This window comes from Anser brachyrhynchus, assembly GCF_964034855.1.
Source record: "Anser brachyrhynchus genome assembly, chromosome: 1".
NCBI lineage: Eukaryota > Metazoa > Chordata > Aves > Anseriformes > Anatidae > Anser > Anser brachyrhynchus.
The window spans coordinates 34,766,052-34,779,744 of NC_137694.1; the positions used below are offsets into that span (position 1 = coordinate 34,766,052).

The window sequence follows — 13,693 nt, forward strand, 5'->3', positions numbered from 1 at the left end:
GTGACAGCACTTACTACAGTAATTTGTGTGGAATTTCACATTCATTGTTTTAGCTTTCAATCACACTACATGTCAAATTGGATGGCAGAGGCTAGCAGAATTCTATTGAAAATGCAAAAACCCACTCCCAGCTTTCTGTAGGTTTATACATACATATACTCCCATAGAAAACATGACAACTTTCAGCTCAATGGCTTTCTGTTTAAAATCCAAGTCAAACCCCAAATAAAATTATTCAAATGTCATTAAAGACATGGATATTGCCAAAAGTGATGAACTAAAGTAGTCATAAAGCCAGTAAATTAAATAACCTCTTTACCAGAAGTACCTTAAAAGAACTATCTCCTCAGAATAAGGAAGGCAAATGAGATAAGAGGTGAAATATTGGCATGTAATGAATGAATAATACTTATTCTTGTGTTCCAGCTTACCTTTCTCTACACTGGGCCTAAAGGATTCCTCCTTTTTTCAATTTTTTTTTAAAGTTCTAATTTACTACATTTTAAACTTGTTCCCAGTTAAAGAGTAAAGTCTGGGCCCAGGAATGGGTCTGTCGGAGAAGAATACTTCTTTCCTGTGCCATCAAGCAGTTTCGTAGCTACTTAGCCTTTATTGCCTAGACATCTTAATGTGGAGAGAAGGCCTGGAGGCCTCATGCACTTGGCTGATGTGGATGTGTGGTCAGCTCCCATACTTGTCGCCCTCTTCCGCAACTCTTCCACCTTTACTGGGGACTTCACTACCTGAGGAAGTAGAGCTGAACATGTTCCAAAAGAATTAGCCATTTTAAATTCCACTTTTACACACAAGTTCAATCTTAAATAGGCTGGGAAATATAAAGTGAGGAGATTTACGCATTTAAATTCACCCTACTTTCATTGTAGCTGAGATGACATTTAATAACTTTTGTGAAATGAGCCAAGAGAGAATTGTATTATAGCTTAGTAAATAAAAAACAGAGAGTCACGGCACTGACACCGTCATTCCTTTGTCATTCCGCTGTCTCTATCATTGCTAAAACACAGCAAGGAATTTGGGCTTTTATTGCAATGCTACAGGGGGAAATGACAGAATATCACTGTGACATAGTCTTGGCATTTACACACACGGAAAGCCATGAAGAAGTTGTATTTTTCATTCTTTTATGCTAGTTGCTTTTCATCTTCACTGAAAATCACTAGATTAGATACTGATCATTTTAAAAATAGCTTGGCAGATGTATGATATATTTTGTTTAGTGCATGGCATGCAATAATACTTTGTTTTATTTGTTGTTTAGGTCTGGGTTTGGCATTCAACTTACAACCTGCCTTGACCATGATCGGCAAGTATTTCTATAAAAAGCGTCCCATTGCTAATGGACTGGCCATGGCTGGAAGTCCAGTGTTTTTGAGCACATTGGCACCTCTCAATCAATTTCTCTTTAATGCATTTGGCTGGAAAGGAAGCTTTCTCATTCTGGGAGGACTTCTTTTGAACTGCTGTGTGGCTGGGTCACTTATGAGACCTGTTGGACCAAAACCAATCCCTCCTGTGAAAAAAGATGTTGAAAAAGGCACAGGAGATTCTACCTTGCACAAAAACAACAAGAAGTCTTTTTGGCAAACTATCAATAAATACCTAGATCTATCCCTTTTCAAACACAGAGGGTTTCTGATCTATTTGTCAGGAAATGTCATTATGTTTATTGGTTTCTTTGCTCCAATAGTATTCTTGGCTCCTTATGCCAAGCACAAGGGAATTGATGAATATTCTGCTGCTTTTTTACTATCTATTTTAGCCTTTGTAGACATGTTTGCTAGGCCTTCAATGGGACTTGTAGCAAACTCCAAATTTATCCGGCCAAAGATCCAGTACTTTTTTAGTTTTGCCGTCTTCTACAATGGCGTTTGTCATATCTTGTGTCCTCTGGCAACAAACTACACTGGCTTGGTGATATATGCTGTATTTTTTGGGTTTGCATTTGGAATGGTTAGCAGTGTTCTCTTTGAGACACTGATGGACCTCGTTGGGGCTGCCAGATTTTCCAGTGCGGTTGGACTGGTCACGATTGTGGAATGCTGCCCTGTGCTCATAGGCCCTCCTCTAGGAGGTAAGAATTTCTTTTATTATTTTTTTTCCAGACATGACAGCATAATCTTTGCAGTTTAGTATTGAATTAATATAAAACTTGTACCTAGTGTTATGTAACGCTTTCTCTGTGACTAGGAATGCACTATAGGAACACTGCACTACATCTATTAACTTTGCACTTTACAGTTTCAGACCCACGGGAAAATCTAAAGGTGTATTGCATGCATATGCAATAGATAGATTAAGAGCATATCTTGACTGGCCCATAAATCCAGGTGATAGATGTATGCTTTCCTGATAGCACTTAGTGCTATCTTTGTGGCCTTAATTTACATGTATTCAGTTCCACTTTGTTTTTCAGCAGCACAATTCTTACTCTCCTGAATTGATCAAATCCACTGCTCAGTTTTTATGAAGATCTCAGTAAAACCTCCAACCTCATCACAGCTAGAAGAGCACATGCTTACGTTTAAAGTAGCAACTTTAGTTTGTCTGAATGAAGAGGATTTGTGTATCTAGACAGAAGAGACCAGTAGAGAGGTGCTGGAAAGGAGAGGGGCAGGCTCACCAGCCCAGGCGGGGTTCCAAGTGCTGTGCTGTGGAGCGTTGTGCCCTGGCATGGACTTCACATCACACCTCCAACCATCACCAGTTGTTCAGCCTGTTTCTATAGCCAGTAGATATGTTTAAGACAATTCAATCATCCTGCCTGGATTGGAAGTTCTTAACATTGGTGACTTCTCTTTTCACTGTAAGTAAGGAGATCTCAAAAGGAACTTAGGTGTATAGCTTTGTGTATAGCTATTTGTAATTTTGGGGCTTCTGGCACCAAAAATGATGAAAAGCATCTTCTCTTAGATTATTTTCTCTTTGCTAGTTTATTTTTTGGTAAGTATTTAGTAATGCTGTTAGTGAGTTTTATAATCATAAGGTTTCTTAGCATATAAAAGACTAAAGGCATAGATGCTCAAATCTTGTTAAAAAGTATAGGTTAAACATGTGTGTGTATGTGTTGCAGTGTAAGCCCAACAATAAAAAAATACAAAGATACAGAGATTCCCAGCCCTGTGAACATACACCACACACAAATAAGCAGTGCCAGAAAGGTCAGCAAGACCATATGTGCCTAAAGGCCATTACACACGTCCACGTATTTTAAGGATTATTCTCAGTATCTGTATGAAAATAGCATTCTTGAGTGAAATTTTAAATAAGCCAAAGCTATTCCATTTACTTCAATACAATAATATGTGTAAAAGTAAATGTTCAATAGTCTACAAGATATTCCGTATTTTCCTTGTCTTTTAACATATGAGTTCATTGTGGTAATGGCAGAAGAAATGCATTCTTCTCACACAGACTCTTCCTATGCCACCTAGTGGGGGGAGTGAGCCCGTGAGTTATAGAGCCCAGTCTTTTCATTCCAGCTGTGAAATTGATATTAATATTAACTCTAAGGATATCAAATCTAATATTAATGCTGCAATAGCATATGTGAGTATTTTTCAATATATTAGGTTTGCAGACGTTTTGAAAGGCATGCGTTTGTGCTATAAGTGTATGAGTAATTGATTTCTTTTGTTAAATAGAGACAATGGGGAAAAGCTAAATTGCAGTTTTGGCTAGTTCATATCCTTTAAAATATTATGCTGAATCTCATTTTTAATGTTTTGCAAGACTGCTTAGAGATAAAAACTGGTAAATAGTACTATTTACACTAATAGGTGAAATATACACTTGCAGTGCTACTTGAGTTTTTCCTAATACTAGGCTTGTGAAATAAAGAAAAGACTAAAATAATTTGATGGTTTGTAAATATGTCTCAGGTGAATTATGGCATTATGGCTGCAACCCAGTAAAAGCATCTAAATAGATACATTGTAATGGACAGGTTATCTTTTGAATTTCAGTGCTAGTGTAGCTGAGTTCAGAGCTAAATACTTGGGTATGTACAAATGTTGATTAGGGAGTTGGAAAAATCAGAAAGAATGGCTCATAAAGTGGAACCACACTTAGATTTTATTTTCCTTGTTGTGACCAAACTAATCTGAGAATTGTTAATATAATTTTAAGGTACAGGCTTCATCAAAACTCAGCAGCTGAAGATGATGGCTGAAGGGACAAGCCTTTCTATCTCTTTCACCACTCACTGGAAAATAAAAATGAAAAGCAAGCACTTGATTCACAGTGACAGCAGCCTAAGAAGGCACATTCCTCCTCATCCTATTGTCTGTATGCAGCTTCTGTGAGTGTCAGACAGTCACTCCAAAACAATAGGAAACAAAATTAGGAGGTGAATAAAATAGTAAGACAATGAAAGAATGAAAATGAAAGAACTGAAACTGTCTATCATTATTCATTAAGCTTTACTTATTTCATTCTTCAATATTTTATTGTTGTGTTTGATTCCAGTGACAATTGGTAGTTTAACCAATACAGGTTTTGTTAGAGGTCCACTCTGTGTTCTATAGAATTTGAATGCATTGAAAATGCTTTTCTGCTCCAACTTCAAAACCAGGCCAGATATAAATATTTTCCTAGAGAAATATTTGGATTATATTGAGTATTCTATTCTAAAAATGCTTTTCTCTCCTCTTGTTTTTCTATTCCAGGTTGGTTAGTGGATGTTACTGGTGAATATCAATACATGTATTTTGTCTGTGGAGTGATTGTGATTGTGGCCAGCATCTGGTTGTTCATTGGCAATGCCATTAACTATAGGCTTTTGGCAAAAGAAAAGAAGTTAGAAGATGAGAAGCAGAAAGCTGAGAAGAACACTGACTCGAAGGAGGCAGAACCATTAACAAACAATGAGAACGAAGATGCTGCAAGCAGAGCAGACAAAGCTCTTGAAGATCCTTCAGAAAGAGAAACCAATATTTAATCTGCAATGTAGCTCAGAAGGCAACATTTATGACTTCCATTAGAAATATGCCTTCAACACACAGGCCAGGTTTTCTGGTAATAATGATCAGTCACAATATTGGATGGGAACAGATTTTTGCCCCATGGCAAGACTCCAAGTTAAATTACTATCTACAGTTTATTTATTTCAGAGATACAAAATTGAGGTTACAGAGGTAGTGACTCCATGCAATGAGCCCATCCAAACTATGACTCTGGACAATCAAGAGTCAGGTAAACCACACATAAGACTTCCAGTGACAGTTTTGTTTCAAAAATACATCTAATGCAAAAGTATCTTTTACTCTTATATGGGAGGATACTTTTTGTTCATCCTTATTGTTAATGTCTGCAAAAAAAAATCTGCCCAAACTGTACTTACCACTTATGTCAAAAAACAATATAAGCTCAAAGGTCTGTTTCAAAGGACACAAGAGTACCTGAATGAAGCACAATAGAAACTTTTTTTCTCACTTGTATGCCCACTAGATCAAAATATACATTATGCCTGTATAAAGAATTATAATATGGATGTAAAAGTTAAGGTTGGAAGACAAACAACTGGTGGGTACCATCTCTAAAATGCAATAAACAGCTGAATTAGAATACGTTCTGGAGGTTATTTCCTCCTGTGATAGGTGGCTATGTTGTACTTCAACAGATACATTTGAACACAGCTCACTAATTTGAACTAACCTAAATGAAACAATTTTGAACCAGGATTTACACTGCTAACAGGAGCATCAGTTTGTTCAGTTGCGTATTCCTGTATGGTCAAAGGAACTGGACCAGACTGTGAAGCTTTCTTTCTACAGGGACTAGATTAACCCTGCTGACTAGATTTAACCTGCTGATGTTAAAAGGATCCAGGCCACCCTTGGCTTTTGTGGCCTGAATCAGTTTCATGGCAGTGACATCAGTGTAAATGCTTGGGTTTATTGGCAAGTCATCGGTTGATGGTCTCCTAAGAGGAGATGTAAGGTCTAACTGATCCTGATCCTTGCAGACAGGTAACTTCATACTAGTTCTCATTTCCTTTTCCCATGCATTTAGTGAAAAGCTACTTCTTTTTCATATTGCTGGTTTAAACAAGAATGCTGCAAGGCACATTGACAGTGCCAGTCTGGGAGCTTTGTATCAACATATCAGTTTTTTGTGCAGGGTATTTGATCTTGTGTCTATGGTTTCACACATTCACTTACACCAATTAAAATGTACACAATTTTTCCTCATCCTTTATGTAAAGGAAAGCAAAGCCTAAAATTTTACTTTACAAAAATGATTTAGCATTGCAATCTTCTGAAGGTATTAAATTAAAGTACTTCTATTCTATTTGTAGGTAAGGAAAGGTGGTATTTGTTTTGGAGAGTTGTATATAAATACTTTGGACGTTGTGAAAATCAAGGGTCTGATTCCTAAAACATGCACTGTTTATGCAGGATACACATACATTCAGTTTAGGAAAAAATAATATCATTCATTTTAGCCCTCTTTTAAATCTCAAAAAGTTGCAAATATGTTGGACTGACAGATGTTTTAAACACTCTTTGAAGTGCCAATAACAAAAGAAGAATAGTAAAAACTAGCAGATGTTACTGCTTTTGAGAAAGCAGTTTCTTAAGAATAGTGTTCAATACAATTAATTTCATTCTTTTTTTTTTCCTTTTTTTTTTTTCTAAAAATATTGATAGTGCTTGCCTCTGTTTTGCAGGGTTATCATCATATTTGCTATGATTTTCCACAGTAGTGCTGATCTTTTTCATTATCTCAGCAATTTTGGGGAAGAGACATCATGAATCTAGTGGCAACATGGTACAGAAATAAATGTCTTTACCTAATCATGTGCAGGAAAATGAAACACCTCCAAGTTGTGTAGGTACACCAGAAAGAAAATAGTTGCATTTCAGAGTTTTGGGAGAAAATAAGGGTTACATGCTCAGAGTTGAGCAGTGAACTGTGTAAAGGAGAATGATTTAATCTCAGTAAAATTCCAGTTCCTTTGACAACCCTCTGTTTCAGAGAAGAAATAAATACATTGCACCTCTTTCCAAGATGTAGTCCTGCCAACACCCCATGAGGTAAAAGCATTTCTCTGGTTTTGGCTATATGGACTTAATGGGTGAATTCCAGGATCCAGTCTGTGAAGGCCCTACATGCCCAGAATCAGAAAGAGAGGAAGAGTTTCATAAACACTAAGCTTTCATACAGTTAGGAATATCAGTTATAAATGTTGGATTGCAAAAGATGAACTGAAACTTCAGCTAAAGAGTAGTCATCAGGAACATCACTCTGTTCTTTCTGTTCTTGACAGCAAGTGGTAGGAAGGCAGAGATTATTTGAAAGGAGTTGAATATAGAGGCAGAGCCAAAATGACTGAGGTGCTCATTATCTCTTTGGAAAAAAATAAAAAAAATAAAAAAATGATTAAAAATACAGGGTAGAAGACAGCAAGTGTCATCTTTTGATTTAAGCCTGTTAAATGTTGCTGTTGGGTAAAGAAGAGACTCAGAAGAAAGATGATAAAAAAAAGGCAAAAAGGCTCTTAGGAAACATGCAGGCAACTAACCTGTTCTCTGTAGGATTGCAGAATACACGTGGCATAGGAAATAAGGGAAAAACAAGCTTCTTTGAGCCATAGACACACCTGACCATGAGTAACAAAAATGATGTTACTGTCTCAGAGGAAATCAAAATTTATATAAACACAACCCTCTGCAGAGCTCCTGCTCTTTTATTACCAGTCAATTATGTTAGGAATGAAAGAGCTGCTTCACCACCACTCGCCAATATACAATTTTTAATCATATAATAAGGTAAAATGATGTAGCAAGCGACTGAAACAATATAAAGTGTGAACTGACTCAAGTGAAACATTTCCTTACACCTCTTTCATTATTTTCCTCTTAAAACTGGCAACAAAACAAAACAAAAAATCAGAATACACTTGATATAGAGGCCCTGAGCAACCTGATCTAGTGGGGGCATCCCTTCCTATGGCAGGGGGTTGGAACTACATGATCTTTGAGGTCCCTTCCAACCCGAGCCATTCTATGAGTATTATGGAATTCTGAATCCAGAGTGGGATGAAGAAGATTGGAACCATATCTATGCAAAAACTGCCTGGAATTAAAAAAATATGTCTTCCAAGTAACAGGTTCTAAAGAGGCAATTGCTTTGAATGTGTAGGTCTTATTTCTAAAAGTAATAATAATAACAAATAGCCTTGCATCAATTCTATACTAAGCAGCAAAGTCTCAAAATGAGTATAACTTGCTTACAACCCGCTGAATATCATTCTTACTAGCACTAATTTTTACTGCATATCATTTCATCATAATTCTGCTTTCAGAATGAGACCTGGGTATACACTGTCTCTCTAAATCCTCCTAGTTTCTTTAAGTTACCTCAGTCTCCAGTGTGGACCACTGCAGGGTCAAGATTAAGAAATGCCTCTGCCCTACAATCAAGAAATGTGCTCTCAAATTTGAAGATGTACCACATGCATCTGTTAGGCAGTACGGAGTCTGTAGTCTCTGTCAGTCAATGCAAGCAAATCCTGAGTTGGTCTTAATCTCCTTTATACTTCAGCCTCTTCAAACCTCTGCCATAGTGTCACTGAGCTAAATTATCATCTTAATTGTATCTGATCAATCAAGTAATGCCATAATCTTAAAATTGGTAGGAAAGGAGATTGATCAACCTACATCAATCATATTTTTCCTTTTTAACATCAAGGTTAAATTTCAAACACTTTCAGAGTACATATCCAGGTACTTTTATCTCTTTAGGTTTTTTTGACAGCATACTTCTCTAGTAGCTGGAGGGTTCTTCTGCATTGCCCTTTCCAACTCTGGAGAAAGACTTCTCACCAATAATTCTCAGTACTTGTTCAAGAACAAACGTTCACCCGTGCCACCTCTCACCATTCAACTGTGCTTGCAGTTGTTACCAGTTCTGTATCTCCCTCAAGTTCACAAAAGTATTTTTTTTGTAAGAAATGTTGTAGCATAAGTAGTTAGACTGCAATACTTTTATTTCAGGAGTGTGATTTGTGAACTGTTTTGGAAAAAGTTATCTTCAAATAGATTTTTTTTTTTTTATTTACTTTCTCCTTATGAGAATAAATTCAATGTTTCTTGGTACTGAAGTTAATGACAGCAATTTCACTGACTTCATGACTCAAAATTCACATTAATTTTAATTATTTTTTTTTCATGCCAGCATCCAGTGTACTTAAAAAAAAAAACAACACTTGACAGTGTGTACATAATTGTTTCTTCCAGAGAAGTCTGTAAAGAGTCACAAGCTGTGCTGGCAAATGAGAAGTTTCAAATGTTTTTTGCAACTATTCATAAAGATTCCATGAAGCAACAATGCATCTTATACTCACTTAAGAAGTAGGATTAATCTCACTTAGTTTTACCAATGTAGAAATCGTACTGATTTTATTTCCCATTAGAAATGCATACCTAATTGCAATTTTTATAATTTCATTTCCACTCTCATTGCTCTTGAAGGTTCTCCCCACCCCCAATTTTCCATTCTGATGTGACACAAAGATCTCGGACCTGGCATGTAGTGACTTTTGTTAAATGCTTTCTTTTCGTTGTCTTTCATCAATTGCCTGAGTAATGTTTTCCACTTGCTACTTTCAGGTCTATATGGTTGTGGGGAGGTATTATTCAGATATTTGGTAAGCTACAGATACAACATAGCTAAATTGGGTGCAGTCATCAGGATTTCATTAAACAAAGCAAATTACCATTTTTTTTTAGATGAACTTGCTGTAACTGATACTGACAATTTTGCCTAAAACAAAACTGGCAATTTTTGTTAGTTTCGCTATAGATTACTATTTTTCTACTCACAATGAGGGATATAAAGGGAATTTTTAAAAATACTTATTATTATCAGAGATGACATCAATTTTAACAAGGCTCTCTGGATTTTTTGGGGGAGCGGGTACTTTTCTGATATTTGTGCATGTATACTTTAAAAGCCTTTGCATGTATAGACACCTTTTAAATCACAATTTGCATAAGTATTGCTATATAATTTCAACATAAATTGCATGTTATTATTTTGCAATTCATTTTTTTCTCTGTCATCTACCTCTCAATTACAGTTTGGAGACTTGTATGACCCTGGAAGAATACAGCTAACAAAAGCATAGTGGTAAAACATACAGATTATTGTAAAGTCTCGCCAATATTTTTGGCTTACAGTTATATTCTATTATATTCTAAGGCAGTGCATACTGATGACCAAATTCTTTGAATCAATTGGAATAGTTTTTAGTAAGTATGAAGACTTAAGCCATACTGGTATAGTTTTTACATTACTAAGCTGGTGTAAAAATTCAAAGTGTCATTAAAAGAAAAAGAAAAAAAAGTGTAAAAAGTGTCATTTAAGTATCCAAAGTCTACTGCCCTTTCTGTGAGATGATGCTGCCCTTTTTTTTTTTTTTTTTTTCCCCGATATCTGAATTAATGAAATCAACTAAATGGAGACATTACATCATTAACACATCCACAGAGTTTTAAAAAGTATTACAGAATACTTCACATTCTTCGTCACCCCTAAAAATAAATAAATAAAATTATTTGATTTGGGAGTCATACAGAATTTTAACTTTCTTTCCCTTTGTGGGGTAGTTGGGGAAGATGATCACAAAACATTGCACTGGGGCCAAGGAAAAATGATTGTTGTTCATATCTTCTTTACAAAAACAGAGATGATTGTTTCTTCAAAGATACTCTTTTTAGTCCGCAAACCATTCTTGCCTTCTAGGACCTAGTACAGAGTCCACTGAAGCCAACATAAACAAACTATCAAAGTGAAAGAACTTTATGAAACATTGGAAATGATCTGGCTTCAGTGGAGGCTTCAGCCTTATTTTCTCCATATCAAATCTCAGGAATGTCAGATATAAAACAGCAAATGCAGGATTTGTTGCAACTGGCAAATTTAGCTATCCCTGCATAATATTCCTAATGAATCAGTTCCTAAGTTAACGCACAATATGTATTGTTTTAATAGTCTGTAAATAAACAAAAACAAAACAAAAAACATTCTGAATGTAGATTATAAATATAGGGGATATATTTGAATATATATCTGATCAAATCTCTTCAACCCCTAAGGAAATTATCTATTTCCTTTCAAGCCTTCCTTCAACAGTTTAAAATCCTTTTTATTTTATTTTATTTTATTTTTCCCTGTTTTTCTTTCCAGAGCAATTAGTTTGTGTCTTTTGGAATGTACATATTAATATATATATATATAAGGGAATATAGACGCACACGTGTGTATGTGTGTATATATGTATTCCCCTATATATACAACTCTAATTTATATATATTATATATATTTGTGTGTATATAAAATATATATAATGTTTTAGAGTAAGTTGCATACTGTGCCTGATAAACGTATTTGTAAACAGATAAAAGACTGCAGCAAATGACAGAAAATTTTAAATGTTTTCTACAAGAGTATATTTTATTATTTCTCAGTTTCTGGTGGTTTCATTTATATTAAAAATTCATTCAGAAAACTGAAATATTCCATAACACTGATATGTCAATCATGACTCACTTCAAAGTTGGCTTAAAATAATTGAGAATTTTCATTGTTGTTAGACTGCAGAAATCCTCCATTGTAGAGATGTTGGTTGGTTGGTTTTGCTGTGAAAGTATTATCTACTTGATCTCTGAATAGACTGTAAAATGTAGACTGATTTTTTTCTGTTGTAGTATGTAGGTCAAGATCATATGAAATATTGATGGACATGATACTTTTGTAAAAACTATGGAAAATGAGGATACCGAAGGCCCTGCAAACAATACTCCCATAAAATTATTATGGGAAACTCTCCAGAACACGAGGCTATAAAAAACCTGACAATTTTTTGTATCTTTTCCACATTTTGTTTTTATTTTGTCTGCAAGTAGGCAAGTCAGTGAAATGTCTACATTTGTCTCTGACTCTTAAAACGTTCTACCTTAAAGCTTTTTTGAGAAAATTTTCAGAGTGGTACATAAAGCACTTAAATAAATACCTTTCCTTAAGTGTGACATAGGTGTATTTTCTGCTTACCGCTTACGTGGAAAGTTCACCATGTCTACAATCTACCAATAGAACTTGGTATTGCTATGCAATAATTCAACATGCAGTAGCCATTGTTGTTGACTAACAAATTTTTTTCTTTTTGTATTTCGCAACACTGTATGGTTTTTACTTGAATATATTGGCTAGGCTTTTTGTTTTGTTTTGTTTTGACAATCATTTATTAGCTAGAGGTGCTATTTATGTTCCAAAGAGATCTGGGTGGATGATAACATTCTCTTTCTACATGCCAAATGCATTTTTGACCTGACAAAATTCATTGTTCATAATGTATATTAACCCTGTAAAATGCTTATGCACTGCATTAAATTGTAATTATATGCATTCTTGCTCATGAACCTTTATTCTAGGCCTATACTAGTGTCTAATGTCCAGTTTGTCCATATATATTTATGGAAAAGTACAAGGAAAAAATGTGTATGATAAGCAATTAAAAAAAAAAAGAGAGAAATTAAAATAAAATTTCCATGTAAAGTTTCTGAAAATGTAAGAGCTTCTGTTTTTAATTATTTATTTTTTTAGTAGTAAATGTTTTGCAATTTTAAAATGTGCAGATATTCATAGATATATTCATAGAGTCACTATTCAGATTTAGCTAGGATCTCAAAATCACTTGTATTTGCATACAGAAACAGAACTAAAAATTTTCTTGTGTAGGAAGAATACTACCAGCAGTAGAATGTGCTACCAGCCCTTTGCTATCCCTAACTCCTCTGTAATTACAATTAAATCTTATAAATTACTCAGAAAACATCTGGACACCCATTAGTCTGGTTGGGATGTTTTTCTATATTCCATGTACATGCAATATCATTCATTTATCACTATCAGTCATTTTCATACAGAAGAGGAATTTGTCCATATGGCTTGAAATTGTGGATATAGAAAACTCTATTCCTTCTCGTCTTTCGAAGTGTTTCCAGGTCTTATGTATTTGTCTATTGGCTTAAGGTTATGCTTGCTTGCCCCAGTTAAATTAGTGTCTATTTATAGAATGTGATTGGGTATTTAAAATTAGAGATATTGATTAATATCCTTTGCATACAGTTTATGAACCTTCTACACAGAAGAACAATAAGCTAGTAGGAAACAAAGGTGCCAAATTTTTTAAGAAAGTTGAACTATTGAATACAAAAAAAAACCGAATATGAAAGCAAATGACCTTTATTTTTAGATTTCTAATAACTGCAAAACCAATTTTCAAATAATGTTATCAATAATTCTCTTGATATGGAAATGTTGATTCAGCTATCAGAGTATATTTAGATTTTGTTTAGATTCTAGCCTCGTATAATATTTACATATTTGAATATGTGTAATATTCATAAATAATCAATTTTGAGACACAGACCAAAGACTAAAATTAAAATTGAAAATACAGAGTGGTAAAAGAAATGGCAGAATGAATGTAGTCCAATACTGCTCTTTCCCATTTGTTTTCCATGTGAATATAATATTTAACCTTAATCAAAGACATTGTTGCTATCACTTCCATGGCTAAACGTATGTTGCCTCAATGAATCCAGTTGCTTGACTAAAATACATTTCTGATTAATAGACACTGACATACTTGACCAAACATACTTGT

At 34.8% G+C, this 13,693-nt stretch overlaps 1 protein-coding gene across 4 annotated transcripts in view; it reads left to right on the top strand.

The window, feature by feature from the left end:
- The window catches only part of SLC16A7 (solute carrier family 16 member 7), an 87,090-nt gene extending 74,500 nt beyond the window's left edge, over positions 1-12,590 (top strand). For all 4 annotated transcript variants that reach the window (XM_080598885.1, XM_080598886.1, XM_080598887.1 and 1 more), the window contains 2 exons: positions 1,280-2,092; positions 4,686-12,590. In XM_080598885.1, coding sequence (XP_080455011.1) covers positions 1,280-2,092; positions 4,686-4,957 — 1,085 coding nt within the window. In that variant the 3' untranslated portion in view covers positions 4,958-12,590. The remainder of the gene's footprint in view (positions 1-1,279; positions 2,093-4,685) is intronic.
- The last annotated feature ends 1,103 nt before the right edge of the window (positions 12,591-13,693 follow it).